Source organism: Aspergillus flavus, chromosome 5 (assembly GCF_009017415.1).
Source record: "Aspergillus flavus chromosome 5, complete sequence".
In the NCBI taxonomy this organism is placed as follows: domain Eukaryota; kingdom Fungi; phylum Ascomycota; class Eurotiomycetes; order Eurotiales; family Aspergillaceae; genus Aspergillus; species Aspergillus flavus.
In genome coordinates this window covers 1,196,716-1,221,122 of record NC_092408.1, presented here as the reverse complement: position 1 = coordinate 1,221,122, position 24,407 = coordinate 1,196,716, and the positions used below count along the sequence as shown (strand labels likewise).

The window sequence follows — 24,407 nt, the reverse complement described above, 5'->3', positions numbered from 1 at the left end:
TCCGAAGAGATTGTCAGCACTCACTGCCACGGGGGCATCCGGTCAACAACACGTGACGCATCTGGTATCACCATCGATCTTAATAGGATCAGAAGAAGACTTCATCGTTGTATTTTGCCTTGTAAGCGGCCGACACGCGTTGCATCGTCACGCGATCCGGGACCACGTCGAAGCCGTTGATATTCAATGTGCGATAATATTCCATGTCCAGTCTTCCCCCTTTGTCATTCTTCAAGAGATTCAGCATCGCCAGCGCGTCAGATAGATCCAGTTCCGCTTTCCGACCCCGGTCTGCCGCGTAAATGCGTCGCAATTTCCGTTCCAGTGCCCATTCGACCGGTGCCGAAAGAACGGTAATCTGATTACCGGACCAAAGGACAATATTCTGTTTCAAAGCCAGGTCCATCAGCAACTGCCTCGCTTGCTTGGTTACAAACAGCGCAACATCGTCATTCGCCCAGTTTTGCGGGTAGCCCAGCTCATCTGCTACTTGCACAATTGCCTCGCGAAGCGATTGTTTGATGTCATCGTCGTTGGCCCAGTCGGGTTCCAGCAGGTAGTCTAGATCCTTGGTGGTTTGCCGGTTCTTGAGATGTGCCACGGCGAAAAATCCCCCGGCGGCGATGACTTTAATGGGTGCGAAAGCGACGATGATCGGAATCGCTGCCAACTTGGAATCCAACAATCTGAGACCTAGCATAGGGTTAGGGACAGAAACTTTCATTGTATTGAGAAAGGGTGCTGATCTCTTGCCATTGTAGAAGTCTTCAGCTCCTAGATATTGTTTTCTCTTCTGCATGATTAGAAGTAATTCCGTTCCACATGACGGGAACGGGGGCCTGGATGCTTAGTTATCGTGAAAACCATGGTGGAGTCTCCACGGATTGCCACGGTGCAGCATGTTGCGCTGGCGACTGCTGCTGACGCACTGCTGCCCATCTTGTCGGCAATCAGTTTCCCGCGGGGTATTACTGATCCGTGCTATAGTCAGACAAAGGACTCCACGCTCTCTCGTGTCGCTTTCAGGAGTGGCGCAAAGTATGTCATGTGGGTATAAACTCAACTCAAACCCGGGAAGCCTTGGATGCCAATCCCTCTCAGAGATGTCGTAGCAAGGAAAACCCCCCATTCATCCTTCGCGCACCGACCCGTCAGTCGTCTCGGCTGGATCTTCCTGGCTATCGGTGCGAGCAGGACTCTTGCCTATCGTGGTGGAAGAGACTTGCGAAGATGCCGACTTGGCAGTGATGCTCGCAGACCGAGAGTGCCATTGGGAAGGCAGTGAATCGGAAGACTCCACGCGTTAGAAGAGATGTGTTGTCCGACGATGCTCCGGTCGTTGGTCAGTACAGATTTGTAGGATCAGGGGGAAAGACATCCGCGAAGTTTTCCTGGAGTCCACTCATGGTGCAATCCTACTATTGGGCATCGTAGACATGCATGTAATGTATAGAACCGCATCAGGCAATCCATTAGCAACCCAGCCAGCGAATAGGAGGTTTGCACGTACCCTCTTGGCAAGGGATTATGGACGGGACAAAGACGATCTAGACTCTTGGTGGCTTTTTTTTTTCTTTCGTCTCACAACCTTTCTGTCCTGGGTGGAAAGATGTTACTAATCGCATCTCATTAGGCACGTTCGATACTCATACAAACAATAGCTTCACGGGATGTTTTCCTATCCGCTCTAGAATCCTGTCGAGTCCGTTTCAACTTTCATCTGTGTCATTATGATCGAACCAACAGTCTCGAAGAAATCAGTGGCAGTCGCATCCACCAAAGGCGCCTGGGCTCCAAAGGACAGTAGTCTTTCAATTCCAATCGCCGTATCTAGTTATTCACTTCCATTCCTCTCTGGAAGCGTTGAGCACTTTACCGCCATATGATTCATGAGTACGAATGGATGCTCGAGCCTGCAAGTCCATTTCCACGAGGGAAAGGGTCATCTGTCCATTAGGACTAGTTCAAAATTTGCCCTTCTGCAAGGCTAAAATTCTATCAAATAGGAACCACAATCTCAACGCGAGTATTGTGGAAACCACGGGGTACCAGCCTGGCCTGCGTGAAAAAAACTACGACCACGGGATGATCTTGTCTAGCTCTGACCAAGTCCTAGCGTTGGTCTACGTTTTATTCATCGAGACCAGATGCAGTAGCTGTCAGGTACAGAAACCCTCTGCGTGGCGTTGTCTCCACCTAGATGCTAGTATACGAAGATAAACTACGGTTCCAGCGCGAAGGATGCTTATTCCCTTTTCCTTTTCACTCACCGACAAGAAGCTGGACTTTAGCGTCTAGAGTTGCTAATATGGTTCGGTCTACGTAGAAACTAGGACTCTTAAGAATAGTGTGCAAAATCCTGGTTTGTTTTTAATATATTTATCATGATTATGACCTTCTCTTCAAAATGCTTATTTTATGGGAACAGAAAATTTAACTCTCACGCGATGTGGACGATGGACCTCGGCACATGGCAGGGAGATTAGGGCTGGACGGACGAGAAACGATTAATGATCGATTCGACCCACGCAGACCCTGAGTTGATTTATTTTCGGGCTCAATCAGTTTAGTGGGGTGTTGATCCTCCATTCCAGGCCCCCGTCGTGACGTCAAAATGGGCTATACTATTGGATGAGATCGAGCTCAGGGTTTTTATGGTTGCATTTCTTGACTTCCGAACTTAATTCGCAGTCGACCAGGGGCGTCCCACGGCTCCGTTTCCGACTTCTCGCACTTCGGACCTGCATTCCTCGTGTCCTTCTCCGATTTTCACAATTAGAAGCCGCATGTCGTGCAAAAAATGCCCGATCCTAAGTCCTCTGATGCTGCCGACCACCCTAGCGGCAGCCAACAGGGCCGTCGCTTCAAGCTCCCGGGCTGGTTGGACCACTTCAATGTGCGGGACTTGAAGGTACTCTTTCGCTGCTGGGCCGCGGCCTGGGTGGCCTCGCTGCTGATATTCATCGGTCCAGCCTTACACAAGATCGGCATTGCGACCTTCTTTGGGGCTTTGGTGTTGTACATTGTTCCCCCAGCAGGAATTCTGTTCGTCTACTTGCTAGCAGCGCTGTCGCTCCTCTTTGGTATGTGCCTCGCATGGGCGTGGGGCCTCCTGACTATGAAAGCCGCCTTAGCGGCACGACCAGACGCACAAACAAAGGCCATGGTACAGGCGTTGCAACAGCAAGCAGTCGCGATCGGCAATCAAACAGGCACGAGTCCAGCCGCGGAGGCTAAAGTCCTTGTGTACGATGGCTTCATGCTTGATGCCCGCGTCACCGTCGTCTTCTATGTGATGATCTGTGTTTTCATCTATTTCATGTCCCGTGTCCGTGTCGCCAATCCGAAGTTTGCTTTGGCACAGATCTTCGGCATCATCATCGCAGACCTCTTTCTCCTCTTTGGGCCAAGTTTGCCCTCATTCACGGCTTCCCTGCCTGAGGTCCTCATTAAACCAGGTGCCATCGGCATTGGCCTGGGCTTTGCCTGCTGTTTGGTCTTCTTTCCGCAGTCGACATCGTTTGTAGCCCTCACGCAAATGGAGCAACTAGTCCGTCTGGGAGAAATCCCACTGAAGTGCACCCGGCAAAGGTTCGCAGGTGAATCCCTCGATCTGCAGCAGCTGACGGCCACCAAGGCGAAGATCATCGGCGCATTCAAGGCCATGCAACCGTCATTGGCCTTTCTGCCGCTTGATTTTTCCCGTGGCCGCTGGAACTCAGACGACATCAAAACGCTACAAGAGCCTCTGCGACAGGCTATTTTATCTTCTGTGTCATTGATGGACTACCACATCACCCTCCTAAGGTCTGATCAAAAGCTACAAGGAATCCAGCCTCTTTCTCAACAGGGGTCCGACAAGAGCTACATGCAGGAAAAGCGAGTTCGTGAGGTCGGACAGTATCAGTTACAGGAGAGCGCAGATTTGCTACAAGCGTTGAACAGTCCTGAGCACGGAGTTTCTAGAGCCCGCACACGCGAGGCATTGAGAAAGTCAACTACTGAACTGCTCGAGCTGTGCTCGGAAACGAGTGAGCTCCTTGTGCAGTGTCTTCACGCAGTCAATTCTGGCCGGTGGTTTCGTCGAGCCGCGTCGCGAAATCACCTGGACGAGCTTGTGATGAAAGCGGATACGGTATTGCAGACTCTACAGTCAACCCGATCGTCATGTGCGACGGAGACCACTGAGGCGCTTCTCGACAGCCATGCTGACTTATTTAATGAAAGTGGTCATCTAAAAGCACCCGAACACCTGGGACCCCATGCCCTCCGCGGGATAATACTTGGAATGGTGATGGAGGAACGCATCCTCGGCACCGCAGAGACCCTCGAGCGACTCCTGGCCCAGGTCCACCGGTTGATGCAAGCGCGCACTCAGGAACGTATCTGGATTCCTTCGGGCCTGCGCTACGCTTTCAGCTGGCTGGTGAACCCACGCCAAAAGGCGCCCGCTGACGATCTTACCGCGGCTCCTGCGACTGACCCCGACGATGCTGAAGAGCAAGCCAAGGAGGCGCATCGGCGTCTAAAGATCAGCCGCGGCTACGGAAGGCCTATCCGACAAAGCCTGTTAGTGAGAGCGCTTACCGGCTTTTATCACTGGTTCACGAATCCCGGCGGAATGTATGCACTGCGCATGGTCGTCGTTACGATCGCGGTGGCCATACCTGCTTCAATCCCACATAGCGCTGGGTTCTACTATCGGGAGAAAGGTATCTGGGCTCTGATCACCGCGCAGACCACCTTGCTTGTGTACATGGGCGATTTCACCGTATCCCTCGTTGGTCGCACGATTGGCACGGTCGTTGGTGGTGTGTTGGGCATGGTCGCCTGGTACATTGGGTCTGGCAATGGGCCTGGTAACGCCTATGGCCTAGCTGCGATTACGGCGGTGATGACCGCCATACTGATGTGGTGGCGTCTGTTCCTGCCCCCAATCTTCACCATGGCGGCAATTATGGGCGGTGCCACATTCGTTTTGGTCGTCGGATTCAGTTACGACGACACCCACACATGGCAATACGGTCTACCTGGACACGGCTATGAAGCCTTTTGGAAGCGACTCGTCACAGTGCTGTTAGGCTTCGTCGCCGCATTCATCGTTCAGATATTTCCCCGTCCGCCCTCCGCAACACGACATATCTGCAAGACATTATCCAACACCATCCGCACGCTTTCTGATCATTATGCTCTCTTACTATCCCACTGGGGCCGGCCGGAAACCAACAGCCCCATAGGCGCAGTAGCCGAGAAGATCGCAGTCGAGGTCGCAGAGACCCTTCTCTCCATCCAAGGCTCAATTGGCCTTTTAAAATTCGAAATGACGTTCGGTCCGTTCCACCGAGAAGCATTGGCAAACATGCATGTCCTCTGCCAGGACATGAACCAAGCATTAGGTCGATTACTTATATTATCTACCAGTCTCCCAGAACACCTCCAGGAGCGGTTTGCCCAGAACGTGAGCCTGCTAAACGACCACCACATTGGCGATATCATGGCAGTATTGAGTGTGATCGAGCAGGCACTGAAGTCCGGTCTTCCCCTGCCGGAACGCTTGCCAACGCCGTTGGTGAAGCGCTGTTTCGAGCAGTGGTATGCTCAGCACCGTGCTGCAGAGTTGAGTACGACGCTGGTACGGGATGAGAATTATCGGCGGTATTGTGTGGCTATCAGTTCGTATTTGAAGTTCCTGTCTGCTATCGATGACATGGTGTTGGTATTGAAGGGTACTTTGGGAGAATCACATTTGATTGAGCGGTGGCAGGGTGAGGTGCCGGTTTGAATACTTCTAGTCTGTTCTTTCAAGGCTATCTTCATCTACCTGATTTCATATTACATAGTTAGGCCATAAATTCCAACAACTGGCACCAAACCCACACTCATAGTCAGTTAATCTGTTTCTTGGGAGCTGTACATAAGTCCTAGGAGGAAGTACCGGGCGTAACACTGGACTTTGAGCCTATCAATGAGCCCCGACGAAGCCTGACAGACATTGTAAATTCAATTATACAATACAGATTGAGAGCATAAATGGCCCTGAGAGTGAAAGGAAATCAAAGAACATATTCAGCGTATAACACAAACCCCATTATTATTACTTATTTACTTCCTCCCAGGCCCAGAGCATCAGTTAAAGTGCCCAAGCCAAAGCCCTCCAACACCTTGTCAATCCCAAGACTCCCTAACAGCCCTCGAACAAGTCCGCCAAGGCCGAGACCGTCCAGAAGATTGCTAACCAGACCCAATACACCAGTAAGAAGAAGACCAACCGCGGCAATGATCTGAAAAAGGGGCTCCGATAGAAGGGCCCACAAAGGGTTGAGTTGCTTTTTGGCATGGGGCATATCGGCGATGAGTCGGCGTCCCTGGTCAATGGTCTCAACAACAGTTTGGGTGAGTTCCTTGAGCAGGTTTGCTAAGGAGTATTGCTCCGGCGTAGCTTCATGAGCCGCGTCGCGAGCTTTTGCCGTCGCTGCAACTTCCCCTGTGGGGTCCAAGGCCCGTAGAGCACCTTTACACTCCTGAAGCATGGACGCAGCTTCTTCAATCAAGGGCTTCACCGTCTTGACCAACTCTTCCTCGTCGAGCTCATCTTTAGGCGTTTGGTTGGCCTTCTCTATGTTCTAGGATGAAAGAAGTGTCACTTATTTTGCCTTGACATAGGGGGAGGGAGAGGGATCTCATACCTGCATTATCTGCTTACAGATCGGTTGGACACTGTCGAGCGTCTGCTGAAGGATTGCACACATCCTCTTTGCTAAATCCCGGTCCTGCTTTTCTTTCTCCTGTTTTTCCAGTTCCTCAGGAGACAGCTCAGGCTCCTGCTCCGGCTCCTCCTCCTCTGGTAAGTTTTCGAGCAGGGTGCATTCACCAATCTTGTTCCCATCATTATCTACTACGTACCCATTGTCATCAATCTCTTTACCAATGAGCTGTTGGAGATTCCCATCGGTAAGCTTGCCAATCAAGTTACCATCCCCATCGCGCACTTCACCCTCGCGGTTAACCTTATGCCCTGCCATAGGGTTCACATCGCGCTGCTTCTCTTCTGGGGTCCATGGCTCTGCCCGGCCGATGACATTTCCAGCCTTATCGAGCAGTTCTCCATCCTCATCGACCGCTCGACCTGCAAGTCGTTGCGGGTCACCCTCGACTAACCGACCAACAATCTTTTGCTCGGGATCAATGACCATGCCATCCTTCGTCAAAACAAGGCCCTCCAACCCGAAAAAGGGTCCTTCTGGCCGCTCTTGTTCATTATCTGGAATCAGTTCAGCCTGCCCTATGACCTTACCACTGTCACTCCAAATCTGGCCTCGTGCATCGACCTTCTTGCCAGCCAAATGCTTGATATAGCCAGACGCAACCCGCCCGAAGACAGTTCCATGCGTATCCACAATGTTCCCAAGTTTATTAACAGTTTTACCTTCCAAAGAAGAGAGGTCCTCCTCTTCCACTTGTTCCTCCGGCGGGTCATATCGTTCAGCATGACCTTTCACATCTCCATATTCGTCGATAATATTCCCTTGCTCATCAACAGTTAGACCACGTAGGTTACTGAGATCGCCATCTTTTACCCTGCCAACGATCACCGAATCGGCATCATCGATGAACCCGTCCTGATTGACTTGCAGATCGCGGAACCCGCTGAAGGGTCCTCGGGTTTCACGCTCATTTTCAGGGATGATCTCGACCCGTCCGATAACCTCGCCGGTATCACCCCAAATATTTCCCTCGCGGTCTACAGGTCTTCCAGCGACTGCTTTCAAGTCTCCCTCGACAACACGAGCAATGGGAACACCGGAAGAGCCCATGATATTCCCGTACTTGTTGCTTCTATATCCTTCTAGCATAGAGAGGTCAGGCTTCTCAGGCTCAGGCTCATCTGGTTCCTCCCAGGGCTCTGCATGACCCAAAAGATTGCCACGCTTATCGACCACATCGCCATCGTCGTCTACTGCTCGGCCGATGAGCTTCTTTGGGTCGCCATCAACGATCTTGCCTACCCGCCTTCCATTTGCGTCCTGAACCCAGCCGTCCTCCACGACAAAGAGGTCATCCAAATCAGCAAACGGGCCTGGTGGGCTTTCTTCGACAGGCACTGGTCGGGCTTTGCCAATAACCTTGCCCCGGTTATTCCAGAATTGGCCCTGATCATCGAGCTGGAAGCTACCGCGGCAGAGGATCCTAGGGTCACCCTCAATAAGTTCACCGACGGGAACGCCGTCAGCATTGACAATGTTACCAAATTTGTTGCACGTCAGTCCTTCGAGAGTGGAGACATCAGGCAGCTCCTCGGTAGCGGTGGCACCAGCTTTGTCTATAGCGGCTTCGCCCTCAGCAGCTGTTTCATCTGCCATGTGAGCGGTATCGCCAGCCTGCTCCTTGGTGCCTTCCAACTTTTCGTCTATTGCGGCTTCGCCCTCGGCAGCTGTATCATCTGCCATGTGAGCGGTATCGCCAGCCTGCTCCTTGGTATCTTCCAACTTTTCGTCTATTGCTCCAGTAGCCTCCTCTGTGGAAAGAGGTTCCACGCGGCCCAGGAGCTCGCCTTTCTCGTCATATATCTGGCCTTGCTCGTTCGGAGTTTTGCCAACTAACTGCCTGGGATCACCGTCAACGACCTTGGCCACAGGCTGTTCATCATCATTCATAACGCGTCCATCTTCACCAATCTTGAAGCTAATGTTGACTCTAGCGGCTCCGAGGCTGGGTGCTTCACCAGCATCTGCCGCCTTTTCCTCAACTGCGTCTCCAGGCTTACTCAAAAGATCGACACGGCCGACGAGATCTCCATCTTCATCTAATATCTCACCATCGGATCCAATAGTCATACCAACCAGGTCTTCAGGATCCCCTTCGACGACCTGACCAACGGTTTGCCCATTCTGATCCAGGATATGTCCTCCATCGCTAACCTGTAGCCCCTCCAAGGCAGAGAGACTCGTAGGAAGGTCACCAGGAGCCGAGGAAGCGGTTTTATGTAGCTCCTCTCTGGCTTGCCCTCCAGAAGGTTTGAACTGCTCCACATTCCCCTGAGCATCTCGACGAGGCTCATTCATGGCAGTCTTCCCAATTGGGACACTGCCGCTTGCGCTTTGCGCGGGGCTAGCAGCGATGCCACCAAGCTGTGCATTCATATCATTTCCTTCCTGTGGAATTGGGGATCCACTAGATCCAGAGGCACGTCGTTTACCTGGCATTACTTGCTGCCTCTGCTCGCCCCCGATCACGTCGCTGCTGCTTTTGAAGGCTTTGCCATGCTGAGGTGTGGCCTTTGCTCCCTTTGTGAAGGGTGATCCGGGCAATGTTTGGGATGTCATATCGATGCTTCCCTAAATTTGATGCATCTATATATAGGGTCGACTACTAATTGGGTCGCCGGCGTTATGTTCTCCTGTTACTTTGCCTTCTCAACTGGTTAAGTACTGGGGAGGAACAATGTTACGAATGGTAAACGGTTATCCAGAAATTGACAAAATAAAGGCAGTAGTAGGTAGATGTCTACTCGAAATACCAAGCCCTTGAGTCTTTTTAAAGGATTGTTATGTTTCTGAAACGGCGATGTGACATCTTAATCCCATTCGACCAAAATGCCAATGACATCAAGGTCGCGCCTTGACTACCAACATGACATGTTATGGTCCTCTTTTCATCATGATGACTGCATCACCGGTGAAAATTCCAGAATACATTGTTCGAGCAACATGTCGTGAGTATTCTCCGCGCCGGATGTTGTTCGACGCTGTGGTTCCATGGTACCTCACCATTATACGGAATGCAGAACCACGGGCAACCCAGGCCATGACATAAATGCCCAAGTGTATAATCAAATTCAGATCTCCACATTCTGTGTCTCGTAGCTTTCAATAAACCGGGGCCCCACTGTGCACCTTTATGGAACTTCCTCTTAATCCCGATTTAGACAAATTAGGCGGCCTGGTGCCTAGCGGCCAATCGTATAGGGACCGTTATCGTATGACATTGTTCGCTTCCTCGGTTGTCATCGTAAGGGTCCTACATATATGACACATTGTACATTGTCGATTCCTGTTTTTTTCCCCTTCAATCGGCGTGAACTATCTTGGAAACCTAAACTATCATCATTTGTGCCGGGATTTGTACCGAAAGGCAGGATGACCCATGATACATACACCCTAGAGTTCTCTCTACTTCATGTCTCCAAGCTTAGCTCGGTGTGTTTTCTAACACATCCAAGAATCCACTACATCATATAGACAGGTCTAGAACAATCCTGTCTAGAACAATCGAGGACTACCCAAAGGACCCTGAGCTCAGCCTGGGTTCAGATGTAGGCTAGGATACCACTTCAGGCGTCAGGTAGAAAGCTTGACATGGTGAATCATAAAGTATTTTGAAAGAATGTGGTCTGCATAGCTCGTTCCCCAATGAATCAAGGTGTTTGACTATGCTCTATCCGGGGGGCTATTATAACTGTCAAATGTCGCTGGACTAAAGCAAGATTATAAAACCAAAGATCCTATTTGCATTCTAGCTAGCATGAGACGTCGCGGGCTGTATATTCTGACGATTGTAAATCATCTGTACAGGGCGAGGGTATAAACAAACGGTACTATAGGTTTGCACTAGGGAAAACATATTTGAGAGAATTGATGCTTGTCTGATTAACAGTGGCCATTGCTACGACAGTTTGTAGAGACCCTCAACATGTGTAGGACCTTTCGAGCCCCCTGTAGGTGCAATGGGAAGTTGTCAAAGACCTGATGAGGCGCACATGAACCCATAAAGACAACCATCTATGTGTCGATATCATGATCTGCAACTTTGGTTAGTCCAAATACAACGAATCTCGCAAGTCAACCAGTGCACTCACAGTAGAGCCAAGGTCAGGTCACCGTGTATGGAGGCCTTCAATTCAACCTCTATATCGAGATTCAAATCTAAGCGCAACTTTAACCCCGTATCTTCTTTTTCCTCATCTTTTGTTTGTATGCCTTTCTTGTCCTCTCTTCCAAGCTCCCCGCCAGCCCCGCGTCTATAACCAACCGGACCAGCTGTTGGCGTGCCCTTTTGGTATGGCTCTAAAGCTGTCGCATTCGGATCATGCGCTGGTCGACGCCTCCCCTGTTGTTCTCTTTGTCGCCACGGTGCGACTTGCGTCTTGGTTTGGGGCTGGGTATCTGGCTCAGATTCGCTTTCGTATTCAAAGGTAGATTCCGTGTCGGAGCTTCTGTTCTGAGAGTACTTGTCTTCGTATCGGGGCTTTGATTGCTTTGTTTCAGGTGTAGCTGTGGCCATCATGTGTGTATATGGGTTGCACTAAAGACAAGAGCCTAGTTCAACTCGTGGGAAAATAGATTATTTTCAAAGGCTTGTCCACAGAGACAATGCACTGTATGCATAGAAGGATAGCTCTGGATCTACGTCATACTGTACGTAAGGTCTTCAACTCGGCAGGGAGGAGGTCGATCCTTAGAAAGGCGGGTACCCTCTGGATGAACTCGAGCATACCCATCGCCACTAAGAGGTTACTATACGTAAGCGAAGGAAAGGAATATCTATGACACTTCGCCCATACAGAAGTCCCGCGGATATAGGGACCCTCTCAGCCACAGACACAGTGCTGTAACTCTGACCCCGCAATGTGCATGAGGCAAATGTGTAATGGCAAAATATGACAGGACTCGCCAGGCCTTTCCATTCGGGCACCGGGAGCGCATCCCACCACTCACACTTGATATATACATTCGCTCGTATTGTTCGTGCTCAATAACATGAAAATGCATGGATGCGGCGAAATCGTCTGTCATTTTTTCTAGGTTCAGATATCCTCTATATCAACGCCACCAACCCGATCTTTAGCGACGCCACAAGGCAATACATGATATCATTGGCACCGATCCACTCGTCTTCCAATGTGCAAATGTATATCCAACATCTCTGGGAATGCGGGCGCCTAAACTCTATGCCTGTACACGCGTCGAGAAGGAGACCTTAACCGACCTGAATCACGGATGGCAAGCGCCCCAGAGCATTATTCCTATCGGGGCGACATCATGATGACTGCTAGCCGTGTCTATTAGGCGGTGTTTGTTGACAGACTAAAGGTGGAACCACCGTTTCAGAGAGTTAAAACAAGGGACCTCTTATTCGGCTGTAGTAGCCAGTTATTTTGACTCGCTACCTATACATCTTGATTCATTTCCTTAGCCCTCGCCCATTAAGCCGAATTCATTGACATCACAGTGACATTTTTACTACTAGCCTTTCTCGAAGATGGTTGTGATTTGCCCCAAGGATGAGAATCCCTCCGCCTCCTTCTAAGTATCTAAAGCTTCCAATACGGTATCGCATTTTCACTTCACTATGATTATTAGTTGAGATGGCTGAGTCACCGAAAACGAGCCATATCGAAGATACAAAACCAGATTCCACTACCCAACAGTCGCCTGGCAGACGTAGACCACCCAAGCTACGAAAGCAACAGGTTTCGGCCGAAGGATCAAACAAGCAACAGTCTGCTAGTCCTGGTACAGCAAAGAGCCCCTCACCGGATAAACCACAGACCCCTCCGCCAAGTCAAGTCCGTGAGAAAGAGAGCATGGCAGCCAACCAGGAAGATACCGAGAGTGTTGATGCTCCATCCTCGGGGCCGGAGATGCAGCCCGAGCCACAGGCAGCAGCGCCACCACCCGAGACGAGGGTGGAAGAGCGGCCAGCTCAGAATATCCCACGACGTAGACGACGCAGGCAGGGACAGCAAGAGATGGTTCCCTTGGGTAATGTCGGGGATGTGGGCAACACAGTGAACGAGGCTGGTGAGCTTGTACAAGCCGCTGGATCCAAAGCTGTCAACACAGTCACCGATACCGCTGGAAAGGTGGTCGGTGGTGCTCTTTCTGGAGGTCAGTCGGAGGAAAAGAAAGGCAAGGATGAGCAGTTACGTCTACGACTTGACTTGAACCTGGATATCGAAGTCCAACTGAAGGCAAAAATCCATGGCGATCTGACTCTTCAGCTACTGTAAGTGCTTACGCTTCTTGCTCGTGGTGGTTGGTGTCCAGTACTGATAACATTGCTGAACAGAAACTAGAAAATGAATTGGACGCTTTACTTGCTTGTTTTGTTACCTGGTCGCGTGCAATTTTGGCAGTTGATTTATTTTACAATATATACAGGTCTTCTGGCCACTGGCTGTACATTACATGGTGGAGGTGTATGTATCGATTCTTAAATAATGCCACTAAGCAACAGTGGCATTAACAAATGTGTCTTACTCAAACGGAGGAAGTAGCTAAGCTACAGCGAGTCTCATTGTAAAGCACACTTATTACACAAAATACAATGCATCTTAACCCAGATGGAGAATTGTTAGGGGTAGAAATGCTCCTAACCCGAAGCAAATCGAATGGACAGGAGTCTAGGCAGCGAGTAGGGGCAAAATCGCTGCATTTAGTATATTTAAAGGTAGCATTTAGAAACACAAGAAAGTGAAAGAAAAAACAAAGAAAGAAGAACTACTGCAGAAAAGGTTTCTCGTCAACAGAATACAATTCAGGATAGATCGAAGTCCCCGCAAATCCTGAACACGGCACTACAATATGAATACTCGTTGGAATTTATTGCTTTCTAAATTGCCAATCCCTGGCAGTAATAAGTATCCTTTTGCTTATGGGGCTTTGTGCTAGAAGGCGTCGCGACATTATGTCTCTGCAAGATCCATCAAGCGACTGCCTAGTGTATATCCAGTCCATCCACCTGTGCAACCATGGAGGCAGTTTCAGGCTCGGTGCTTTCTTCCTGATCGTGTAGGAGAATCTTCTTCGCGGCCTCTCTTCCGATAATAGGAAGAGCAGTGATACCTTTGGCCTGCTCAGGAACTAAGTTACGGTCAATCAGACCAACTTGAACAAGGACACTTGCTTGATCCCAGTATATGTGTTCTGAATATAGCTTTCCACCGCGGAGCGTCACAATGCTGACAAGTACTATCTCCACCTGTCTGTCGGTTGGCTGCAGGCCAGGAAGGATCCACGGCATTTCCTGAGTATGTTTGAACGCCACATATAACTCGTCCACTACTCTATCCGCACCGATTGTCCGTGACAGTAAACGGAGACGCATAGAGGGGGGTCTACCCTGTAGAAAAGATGTTTTGTAAAATTGATGAAGAGCCTGTATGCCACTAGCACCTTTCAATGTCGGAATATATGTGACTGTGGGTGTTTCCTCCGTGGTATAATTGGTCATCGCGGTAGACATATCAGATGAGAAGTACTTCTCTTCGAAGCCGTCAACAGCCACTCGTCACTATTCTGAACATGGATCCGAATGGCCCTGTGCCGGACACTTACCCTGTTCAATACCTTCCCAAGTCTTTTCCAAATCTAGGTGCTTCTGAAACCCGCTTTGCAGAACGGACAACGTCCGGGTCCACGCAATCTCAGTCGCTACCGGATCATAATTGTCCAAGTCACTTTCTGCAAATCCTGGACTCATGCCAGGGTATGAGTATGCCCGGTATCCGAAGTCCAGCCGATCTCCCGTACCCAGCCCTGCCCCGACACGCCTCTTGACAATATGTCTCTTGTGATCTGTTCCGTGAGAAGCAGAGAGTACCTGAACTGTTTGGTCTGCTAGATGCACAAGGACGCGCATAGATGAGGCGTAACGGCACTCAGGATCAGGGATGCGCGACGGATAGTATGCTACGAGGGCGCAAAGCTTGCTCGTGTTAGTGATTTTGAGATAATGCTCGAGACAGAATGCAGCCGCATCGCCGAAGCCTCAACATGTAGATTCATAGCTTTAGTCAAATACCTGCCCAAGACGCGTGAAACATAAGCTATACATACCTATCACTGCGTAGGATTCGCTGACCCCAAGCCCCTGCTTTAGAGCATTCAGCTCGTGGATATAGTGGCGATCATCGTAGTTGTAAGAAATAAAGGTTGTATCAAATTCTTCAAGCTCACACCAATGTAGTAAGTTGTTATCAAAGTCAACAGTCGCTGCGGTTATGCAAAGCCGACAGGCCTTGTCTGCGAAAGAAAGCGAACTCATCACGATGTTTAAGGCTCCTTCGGTGCCAACAGTCAAACAGGACGTTAACCGATACAGAGCAATAGAAAATCACATGTGTAGCAATTATGTTTGAAAGACGCGGAGGTGTTGTGCTCACAAACATTACGAGCAGAAGCGAAGTCTCGACAGTCGGTTGGTTGTGGCGTGAGGGAAGAATTAGACTCTGAGGTGAGCTCTACCCAGGAACCCAGGCAAGCCACCACGTCACAGAACCAGAGTTACAGAGAATGAAAATCACCGTCATGGTACCAGACACACCCAAGGGCCTTGTTATCCAAGTTCCCTCTCCATGAAATCTAGCCGGTCAAGTACTGTTCGGCCAAGATAGCCGTTGTAGAGTGAACTTTATTCCCCCCCCGAGAATATTGGTACGCTAATATGGTAGCTACTTTAGGGCATGAACCGTAATTTGTCGAGAACCACTGCATGAGTAAATGAGAAAGCAAAGCTGATCTTATACTGGCGCCATAGATATCGTGTCCCTCACAGGAAAATAAGTTGGTGAGCTCTATTCGTAGACTGTCTAGCATGGAGCAGTTGCAAGAACAATCATGTTACCATAATTATGGCTAGAGGAGTGATTTTGAAACAATTGCTGTTCAAGCAAGGGGAATCTCTTAGGCGGATCTTATCGGTCACAACTCTAAGACCAAGTAGAGCGTGTCTTGTATTCAAGCGCGCTCTCGTTCGGCGAGTAATGCGACGAAGTCTAGTCTATTAAGGATCCAGTTCAGTCCATCGCGATAGTACTTACATAAACACTAGTAGCATGCAAATACTCGACATTATCGATGTCGAGGTGTCCCTAATCACTCTTGGCTGTCTGCCATTGCCCTAATTCTGAATATCCTTTGAACGGATGCCCTTTTCTGCTTGTATACTTTCTTAATACATATAGAGCACCAGTTATCGCCCAGTCATTACATATCCCTGCAAAAACCCTGTCATCGCCACCCTTTATTCTCATGGTTCCCGGCCTCATGAGGGCAGCCGTCTGTCATTGAGCATAGGGCAATCGTCATGGTGCATAGCACCTCTGCGACATATCACACTCGCGTCACATGGCCACAAAAGAAACCCTAGTGACTCCCATACCCTCTCAGACGTGGAAGACACACCACAATTCAGTTCTCAAATGCCAAGTCAACATCAGGAATCCCGAGATTAGAATCAGTGATCACGCCCCCAACCCCAACTCAGCCACCACGCGAGTTCCCCGCGATCAGTAAGTTCACCGATACATTCCCCAGAACGAACCCCTGCTGCACTTAGAACGCACTGGTGTCGCACGGTCCAACTTTCACCTGGACACCGCCAATATCGAGAACCCGACTGGTCAAGATCACTCCCGCAATATCCGCAATATCCTACCTGCTTCCCACCGAACCCTTTCCACCCGCTCCATGCGAAGCCAGCGTAACCCCCACAGGCGTTCATTTCCACTAAGGAGCAGGCTAGACAGGGGTAGGCCCCGGATTCCTGGGTCCTGGGACCGGGAAAGGTCTTGCTTTTATTTCTACCCCGGACTCGAGCCATGGGCGGGTGTGGTTGTGATTAAGACGTCATGTTGTGACTACTTGTACTATATAATTCTGGATTTTGCGTTTAGATCTTTCTCATTTACTTTATAATATCTATACTTCTGATTATCAAATCAATCTCCAACACTATGTACTCCAAAAAGAACAAGGCCGTCCTCCCATACATTTCCCCCGACCAAGTCTCCAAACGGAACGGAGTGGATAACTCCGAGATTTGTACGTCAGCCACAATTATAGCAATTACCTTCCAAGCATAACTACAATAAAACTAACACAACTAGGGTTGGTGATTGATGACATCGTCTACGACTGCACATCCTTTCTATCAGGACATCCCGGTGGCGAGGCTGTGTTGAGAAGGTTCGCTGGGTTCGACTGCTCATGTACGTTTCACCTGGTTATCTCTCCAACCTTGCCCAAGATGTTTTCCTATAGTAATAGTAAGAGCTGATCATACTAACAGGGCAATACCACGCTATTCATGGAGAACGACGGAAGGTCTTCGCGAACAAATCATTAGAGAAATTAAGAGTAGGATGGACGGAGGGAGTCAGCAATCCATATTCCAAACCAGAATGGGTTGAATAAGTTTTACTTTATATAAATATAATCAAGTATTTTGTGTCATGAATGTTTCAGTAGTGTAAGATCTTATTACATTCTGTAAGCAGAAATCATCAACAACAGAAACAATCAATATTCCTGCTCCGCCAATCTGGGAAACGTAGTCGAGAAATCCAACGCATCACGCACAAAGATATCCCAGTCATAGCTATAGTTCAATGAACTCTGATCCATCGGATTAAGCAGCGTGTCTGCAGACCAGGTATCCTCCGTACCGGCGCCCTCCAGCGGTGATACAGATCCATTCAACTGCTCTTCGGCCATAGGACCATCCTGCTTACCTTGACTCGATCCTACAGATTCGTTCAGCAGGGCCGCATCCTGTTCTTTCCGCTTCTGGGATAATCGGACTAGAAAGTCGATGTTTTTGTATGCTTTCCGTGCCTTCTGTGTCGCGAAGTGGTCGGCCGCTTTTTTCAACGTAGCGAGCGAATCCTTCACATGGACGAGTGATTTTCGCGTATCCATCGCGAGAAGAATGCAGGTAAACTGGAATGGGACGTTACTGACGTGCCACCAAGGACAGCTGGCATCGATGGATCGGGACGAAGCGGCGAGGCCTCTACAGCCTAAACGAATGACCCGGTCGACGACGGATGTCATATTAGTAGTTGAGTTCAGTAATTGCAGGCGCCGATAGATAGTAAAGGCAAGCACACTCTGCGAGAGGATGACAGCATCAGACTCGAATTCAAACTCCTCAAGTCGGACAAGTGACTCTTCCAATTCCAACACTTGAACCGTCTGGTCCGGGTCCAGCTTTTCCGATAACTGGAACAACGAAATAAGGTCACTGGTAGGATCCCCAGGTTTTGGCGCAGGAGCCGGGCACTGAGCCCCTCGAATGACCACCTGCGATCGACCATATTCGAACGAAATCCATGTATTGAGCAACTTGGCAATCCAAAACAGGCGTCGTCTACATTCCACATTTTCCGGCTGGCCGCCGGGGTAAATCTCCGGATAGACCAGTGAGCCACGAGTGGACTCACGATGTAACCCAGCAGCCTCGACGATATGCATCGTTGTGCACGACGCGATCCACGCAGCATGCGGCGTACTGTGACATCTCAAATACATGGTGCGTAGCAACCAGCCCTCGACATCGTGTACACCCGGACTGACGACCAACGTACTGGTCGTTTCGAGAATATCTTTCGCGCAGTCAATCAAATGTCGTTCCTGTTCGCTTGCTTTTGACCGTGATGAGAACAGCGATCCCAATGCCCCCACCCCGCACAGGACGGCATCATACTCGTTGGAGGCACAGGGATCCTCCCACCTCCTCCCCGCCTGCCCAGCCACAACCTCCAGATCCAAGAACCCATACACAGGATGAATCTTCTCAACATAAACACCAAACAACTTCTGCCACGCAGCCTGCGACAAAATCCAGGTAATGCTCTTTTCCGAACGATGCGGACTCCGACGCACACCCAAGTTCCACCCGGAGCCGTGCTGCATAGAAGGCGCATGGTCGGGACTCAGCTTAAGGCCCAGTAATTGCGGAAAGATGACACCGGCGTTAGCTTCCATTGATTTCTCCTCGGTTGGTCGCCGACTACTGGGTTCCAGAGCTGTGGAAGGGGGTACTGGACCGGGCGATGGCAGTGTGACTGGTGGCGAAAATGTTTGTCCGGCGGCTACGGTCGTGAGTCGCCTTTTGCGAGGAGGAGGCTCATAACAGCAACGGTAGTCATATCGACTGCAGGATTCGCATGGTGTTTGACCGTCGCATTTGCGCTTCCGGATCTTGCATGCCTCGCAGGCGAGTCGGGTACGGCGGCGTCGGGTTTGTGGGGGTTGCTCTTGCGGGGGGTTGGCGTCCATTATGTATGATCTACTGGCTTTGGAATCACTGAGTCTACCTTTTCTCCTTCATATATCACTGTTGGAGTAGGCCATAGAACGTGTCCATCGATAATATGCGTAACCACGAAAGAAAGGGATAGGGTTGGTCAGGGCAGTCGTATAAAAAGTACGGGCGGACCCACAGGTTATAACAAGGATCAATGCGGGGAAGACAAGTTTATTCCTTTGTTTTCCCCTCCTTCTCTGCCCCAGATTTATGGTCAACCTAAGGACTGGTGTCAGAGCCGAAGGATCATTAGCATTTAAACTAGGCCTCAATGACGACGCTCGCTATTAAAGAATTACGAGGGGGAAGTCCAGACCGCCCGTTTGCTCGGTACACTCGGAACGTGGAACCTGCATGAACGCTTCCTCTTATTGAGTAATGAAATCCCAGTAGGGGGGTGGATTGTACGTCACTTTGCAGTCCGAGTCAGGGCTTTACAGAATCATGTGCACGAGCTGCATCATATGGATTGTTACGGAATGGACCTTGTGAATACAATAAAGCAATTTCTCAATTTCGGATGAAGAGAAAAGTGAAATACAGCAGTATCATCAATAAAACACAGAGATAGAGAAAGCCAGAGAATATACACGCAATTACCAAGCAGACATTTTCCCATCTGTGGGCATACACAAGTTACAAACGCCCCAAGAACCTGTTGATAGCCTCTGCAGTTCCCTCCAGGTCCTCAAATACATGCCAATGACCCACGTCCTTCAGCAATTCCACCTGCGAATTGGGGATCTTGCTTCGGTAACCCTGGGCTAACTTGACAGGCGAGATCGCATCTTCCTGTCCGGCGACAATCAAAGTCGGCATTCGCAGATTCTCCACTGTGATAACTGTACCCCTGGATCTCGCAAGCGCGATGCATCCCTTGGCATAACCCTCCGGATGAGTAGACAGCAGGGATTGGCGCACCGCGGAAATGGCCAAGGGCCGTGACTTGGTTACGCTGGAGGTGGCAGCCGTGGCTACAGCGTTGGCCACTCCGGACGCTTCCATGCCTTTTTCGCGAACGAGGGCCGCACGCTTGGTGAATACCTCAACGGCAGGTTCTGGGAAAGGAGTCGGACCCGGTCCCAGCAGGATCAAGGTCGTGACGCGAGACGGATGCTTTTCTGCGAAGAACATAGCGATCAACCCGCCCAGGGACCAGCCAACGAGAGTGGCAGAAGTGATAGATTTGGCGGCGAAAAGCAGGTCAAGGTCTCTGGCGAAGGTCTGCAAGGTAGCAGTTGAGGACGCTCGGGCGGGCGTTGCGCCGTGTCCCTCGAGGTCGTAGAGAATGATACGGTAGTTACTTTCTAGTCCTGCGGCTTGGACAAGCGGCGCGTAGTATTCCAGGTTGGCACCAAGGCCGTGGATGAAAACGATCGTTTCTGCATCGGGGCTTTGGGATCCCAATTCTCGGACGTTGATATAATGGTCGGGTCCGACTTTGGTTAACCCAATACCCCCCCAAGTCCGATCAAGGTTATAAGTTGGGATACTCGAAGGCTTTTGGAGGACACGATCGATAGTAGGGTTCTTGCTACCGGGATCCGCGATACGATTGGAAAGCTTTCCAAGGCCAGTGACGCTCACCTCGACTAAAATTATTCTTGTTAGCTTTGACAACCAGGGACATGTTCTGAGCGGACTTACCCAAGTCGCCTGGCTTAAGGAACTTCGGCGGATGGTGGCCAACTCCAACGCCGTGTGGAGTGCCTGTTGCGATTACATCGCCCGGCTGAAGGGTGATGCCACTAGATACCGTCTCAATCAATTTAGGGATGGAGAAAATCAGGTCGGCTGTGGTGCCATCTTGACGCTTTTCACCATTGACATGAGTTTGTACTCGAATTTCTCCTGATAACGCTGCAGCTTCAACAGCAACCGGTCCCTGACAAAAGAGTTATTAGTAAAGTGCGCATGGACTAGATAAGGAACCAAAACATACCATAGGACAGAAGGTGTCCGGCGATTTTCCCATAAAGTATTGGCGGTGGTCTCGCTGTCTCTCACGGGCGGATAGATCTGGATCACATTAGTACGCAGCTCCCATGTCGTCCCAAAGACTTACCATTTATGATCGTATAGCCCCAGATATAATCCATGGCATCTTTCTCCTTGATAGAGAAGCCTGCTTTTCCGATGATGACTCCCAGTTCACCTTCGTAGTCCATCGTTTGAGTAAATCCAGGGTGGGGATAGATGTCTGTCCCACTAGCAGTGATGCTAGTACTGCGCTTGGTGAAGACAGTTGGGACTTGGGGACCTGTATACCATTGGTATCTTTCATACATAGTTTCTTCAAAAAGAAAAAAGTATCGCTTACTATCAGTGACTTTGTTATCAGCAGCAGCAAAGCCACTTTCCCGGTATTCCTTGATATGCTTGCGGTAGTTCTCGCCAATACAGAGAACATCTCGATCTGCGAGCGGCGGCAACAGCTTCACTGAGCTCAGCGGGAATGGAGCTTCCGCGGCGCGGACAACCCCCTCGTCGCCCAGTTCAATGACCTGGCTCAGACTGGCAAGGGGAGAGCCGGAAGCCATTGTCAACGGCTGGATTGTGGAGTCACCAAGGTCGAGGTGGCCAATGCGAGATCGTCCCAACTCATCTTCAAAGGCTACGAAATTGAAGTAGCTCTTCTTCTCTTGCAATGATGGAGGAACTGCAGAGGTATTAAGGAACTCTGTCGGCTGAGCTTTGTGGATACGGCCGTTAATCATAATCACATCCAGCTTCGAGTGGTCCTGAAGCACCGCGATGTCTTTCAGAGGATCACCATCGACCAGGATGCAGTCGGCATAATACCCAGGAAGTACCTTTCCCAGCTCGTCCTCCTGCATAAATAGCTTGGCTATCCCAGCTGTCGCAGCGACAATGGATTCCATCGGCGTAAAGTCCAATAGTTTCACAAAGTGCTCAAGATCCCGAGCGTACGTCCCATGAGGACACCAGGCAAAGCCATAGTCACCTCCTGGAAGGACAGTAATCCCCCGCTTGTGCATCTCCTTCAATGCCTTGATAGCTGTCTCCAGCTCTCTCCGGTATCCGACTTGCTCAGCCTTCTCCATGGAATACCCAAAGGGTTCCGCCTCGTAAACGGTAGCATAGAGCCAGTTGAGCGCAGGGGCAACAACAACCCGGTCCTTGACCTTTTCGAGCATCTGCATGCCCTCTTCATCGGTATAGGACGCATGGTAAATGACATCCACGCCGTGTCTAGCACATTGGATGACCGAGTCTCTCGCCCGTGCATGAGAGCAAACCCTGATCCCATTGCGATGAGCTTCATCCACACAAGCGGCTGTTTCCTCATCGGTAAAGAAACATTCCTCGGCCGAAACAGTTTCGGTGATGGCCTCACCTGACATACTCAATTTGATTTGATCGACACCGATTTTAGCATGATGTCTGATCACCTCTCGCATCTCCAGTGGCCCCTCAGCAAATGCAGTAATTCCCGCCGCAAGCTCACCCTCTCGCTTGGCGATCTCCCTGCCATTTGCCAGAAGTCTCGGCCCGGGCAAGGTTCCGCGATTGATAGCATCTCGAACGACGCAGTCCAGACGATCTTTGGCAGAGGCGGCGCCATAGCACATGGTGTATCCGGAGTCCAGGTAACAAAGTGCCGAGCGTGCTGTAATCAGAGTGTGCTCCTCGACGCCAATGTCACCCAGTAGCTCAAGAGCGATATTGTTCCAAGTCCAATGTGTATGGGCATCCCCGAGACCAGACATGAAAGTACGTCCACGACCTTGGACGACACGGACCTTCGGGTCATGGCGAAGCGCTTCAACATCGGGGACTAGCCCAACCGAGACAATGCGCTCCCCGTGAATCAATACATCACCACGATACGGATCATTGCCTGTCGAGTCGAGAATATTCACATCCAGGAACAGGATCTTTGAGTCCGGTGAGGTGCCGGTCATGCGATACGATTTGGGTTTAAGTTTGGGATCGAACCGGAGGCCTTCGTGGGGATACGGGCGTCGGCGCGTGGGAAGCGTCGAGGATGGTGTAGTACTGTCATGGAAACCATTGACCAGGATTCCAGGAGCCATGGTGAATTGTGTTTTTTGCGCGTATAATACAAAACAATAAGTTATTTAGGGCACATAGATCAAACGCGACCTAAGAGGAAAGGGCGTGATCGCCTCGATTTAAATGCATACCCCTCCATCGACTTCGAGGTCATGGCTGAAAAAGTCGTGGTTTCTACCCAATGCATTGTACCGCAGCACCCGTACTCTTCACTCTCTATTACCGGTGATGTTAAGAATTCTCAGATGGATATCGGAAAGAGTGGCAGTTGCAGGCCTTTGCGGGTAATGCGGGAAGTTGTGCCTTGTGACCTCCCGACATCCCGGACATTCCAACGACACTCGGCAACAGAAGCAAATAACAATGAAAGTACTACATAGACTTTGCATGCTATTGCGTAAGGAGCTGGCAAATCTTGCAGCACAAAGAACTATGCGCTCCTGTACGTCATGCCTAACAGTCTTGCTTGTCAGCGTCAGCACTTTACTTCCGGCCCTTCCTGCGGACTAGTGAGCCCTAACTAGCCTCCTGCGTATCCGGCGCGTCAGGTCTCGCACCTCCGTTCAATAGGAAGCGATTTGATTACGGATCCGAGTCGTATCCGCATGAGCATTTCCTATTCCTGGTGAAATTCGCAATCTAGCGAGAGGCCTATGCACGCTGTGTCATAGCCAGCAGGGAAACTGATAGGATGGATGCGATAGAGAAGCATAGCGCTGAGAGGGATAAGAACCAGGGTAGGCACAAGTACAACCGTCCGGGGGCGGTTCTCAAGAGCCTGTATAGGAACGCAATAGTAGTCGACCATAATAACGATGACCCACCCGGAAAGTGGGTCACACATACAAGACGAGGCAGGGAAAAAAAGAGATGGAAGACAAGCTTCAATTTAACGTCAGCGACAGGATTTGAACCTGTGCGGGCGAACCCAACAGATTTCTAGTCTGTCGCCTTAACCACTCGGCCACACTGACTCTGGTTGAATGATAAGGCAGCGTTTTAGCTACATGAGGAAGGGCAACAATAGCACCAGATATGAGAAGGGAGACAGCTTAAGACTCAAGAAACCGGCCAGCCACGCATTTCTATTTATTTCATTCAACATAGCACATCTGGTAACTCCATTCCGGTGCTTGCAATCCTCTATCCCGTTTATAATAAGCAGCTACAGTGAAATCGTGGAATAAAATTTTTTCTTGGGCGTAATGCAGATCATTAGTATGGCACGGCCCGGTCATAGATGTTCACCGTGACTGGAACATGGACTTTCCGGGAGATCA

The 24,407-nt window shown here is 50.1% G+C and overlaps 10 protein-coding genes and 1 non-coding gene across 11 annotated transcripts; 4 read left to right on the top strand and 7 right to left on the bottom strand.

The window, feature by feature from the left end:
• On the bottom strand, positions 1 to 1,395 carry F9C07_1637328 (uncharacterized protein). The gene is made up of 3 exons (XM_071508273.1): positions 1,065 to 1,395; positions 754 to 971; positions 1 to 693 (listed from the first exon to the last, which is right to left on the bottom strand). The coding sequence occupies exons 2-3, from the start codon at positions 797 to 799 to the stop codon at positions 89 to 91; spliced, it is 651 nt and encodes a 216-aa protein (XP_071364333.1). The 5' UTR covers positions 800 to 971; positions 1,065 to 1,395; the 3' UTR covers positions 1 to 88.
• F9C07_6514 (uncharacterized protein) lies at positions 866 to 1,285 on the top strand (the record flags this gene model as incomplete). The annotated part of the gene is made up of 2 exons (XM_071511478.1): positions 866 to 1,038; positions 1,117 to 1,285. The coding sequence occupies 2 exons, from the start codon at positions 866 to 868 to the stop codon at positions 1,283 to 1,285; spliced, it is 342 nt and encodes a 113-aa protein (XP_071364332.1).
• A 1,405-nt stretch (positions 1,396 to 2,800) lies between the features above and the next one.
• Positions 2,801 to 5,782, top strand: F9C07_6515 (uncharacterized protein; the record flags this gene model as incomplete). The annotated part of the gene is made up of 1 exon (XM_041286291.1): positions 2,801 to 5,782. The coding sequence occupies one exon, from the start codon at positions 2,801 to 2,803 to the stop codon at positions 5,780 to 5,782; it is 2,982 nt and encodes a 993-aa protein (XP_041147408.1).
• A 316-nt stretch (positions 5,783 to 6,098) lies between these two features.
• On the bottom strand, positions 6,099 to 9,323 carry F9C07_6516 (LEA domain protein; the record flags this gene model as incomplete). Its single annotated transcript, XM_041292733.1, has 2 exons — positions 6,099 to 6,623; positions 6,687 to 9,323. The coding sequence occupies 2 exons, from the start codon at positions 9,321 to 9,323 to the stop codon at positions 6,099 to 6,101; spliced, it is 3,162 nt and encodes a 1,053-aa protein (XP_041147407.1).
• A 1,528-nt stretch (positions 9,324 to 10,851) lies between these two features.
• On the bottom strand, positions 10,852 to 11,280 carry F9C07_2233873 (uncharacterized protein; the record flags this gene model as incomplete). The annotated part of the gene is made up of 1 exon (XM_041286286.2): positions 10,852 to 11,280. One exon carries the CDS (start codon positions 11,278 to 11,280, stop codon positions 10,852 to 10,854), a length of 429 nt encoding a protein of 142 aa, XP_041147406.2.
• A 1,084-nt stretch (positions 11,281 to 12,364) lies between these two features.
• Positions 12,365 to 13,009, top strand: F9C07_6517 (uncharacterized protein; the record flags this gene model as incomplete). Its single annotated transcript, XM_041286290.2, has 1 exon — positions 12,365 to 13,009. One exon carries the CDS (start codon positions 12,365 to 12,367, stop codon positions 13,007 to 13,009), a length of 645 nt encoding a protein of 214 aa, XP_041147405.2.
• Positions 13,010 to 13,362: 353 nt separating this feature from the next.
• F9C07_1637206 (dienelactone hydrolase) lies at positions 13,363 to 15,203 on the bottom strand. Its single transcript, XM_041292732.2, has 3 exons — positions 14,838 to 15,203; positions 14,337 to 14,768; positions 13,363 to 14,264 (listed from the first exon to the last, which is right to left on the bottom strand). The coding sequence occupies exons 1-3, from the start codon at positions 15,043 to 15,045 to the stop codon at positions 13,717 to 13,719; spliced, it is 1,188 nt and encodes a 395-aa protein (XP_041147404.1). The 5' UTR covers positions 15,046 to 15,203; the 3' UTR covers positions 13,363 to 13,716.
• Positions 15,204 to 16,735: 1,532 nt separating this feature from the next.
• Positions 16,736 to 17,195, top strand: F9C07_2107765 (cytochrome b5-like heme/steroid binding domain-containing protein; the record flags this gene model as incomplete). Its single annotated transcript, XM_041292746.2, has 3 exons — positions 16,736 to 16,823; positions 16,889 to 16,990; positions 17,071 to 17,195. 3 exons carry the CDS (start codon positions 16,736 to 16,738, stop codon positions 17,193 to 17,195), a joined length of 315 nt encoding a protein of 104 aa, XP_041147403.2.
• A 37-nt stretch (positions 17,196 to 17,232) lies between these two features.
• F9C07_2284612 (protein RDR1) lies at positions 17,233 to 19,569 on the bottom strand. The gene has a single exon (XM_041286285.2). It carries the CDS (start codon positions 19,059 to 19,061, stop codon positions 17,301 to 17,303), a length of 1,761 nt encoding a protein of 586 aa, XP_041147402.1. The 5' UTR covers positions 19,062 to 19,569; the 3' UTR covers positions 17,233 to 17,300.
• F9C07_2284611 (fumarylacetoacetate hydrolase) lies at positions 19,570 to 24,122 on the bottom strand. The gene is made up of 4 exons (XM_071510710.1): positions 21,155 to 24,122; positions 21,032 to 21,108; positions 20,737 to 20,974; positions 19,570 to 20,681 (listed from the first exon to the last, which is right to left on the bottom strand). Exons 1-4 carry the CDS (start codon positions 23,145 to 23,147, stop codon positions 19,726 to 19,728), a joined length of 3,264 nt encoding a protein of 1,087 aa, XP_071364331.1. The 5' UTR covers positions 23,148 to 24,122; the 3' UTR covers positions 19,570 to 19,725.
• F9C07_t180 lies at positions 24,021 to 24,101 on the bottom strand. Its single transcript has one exon. It is a non-coding gene; the product is annotated as a tRNA-Ser (tRNA).
• Positions 24,123 to 24,407: the final 285 nt, after the last annotated feature.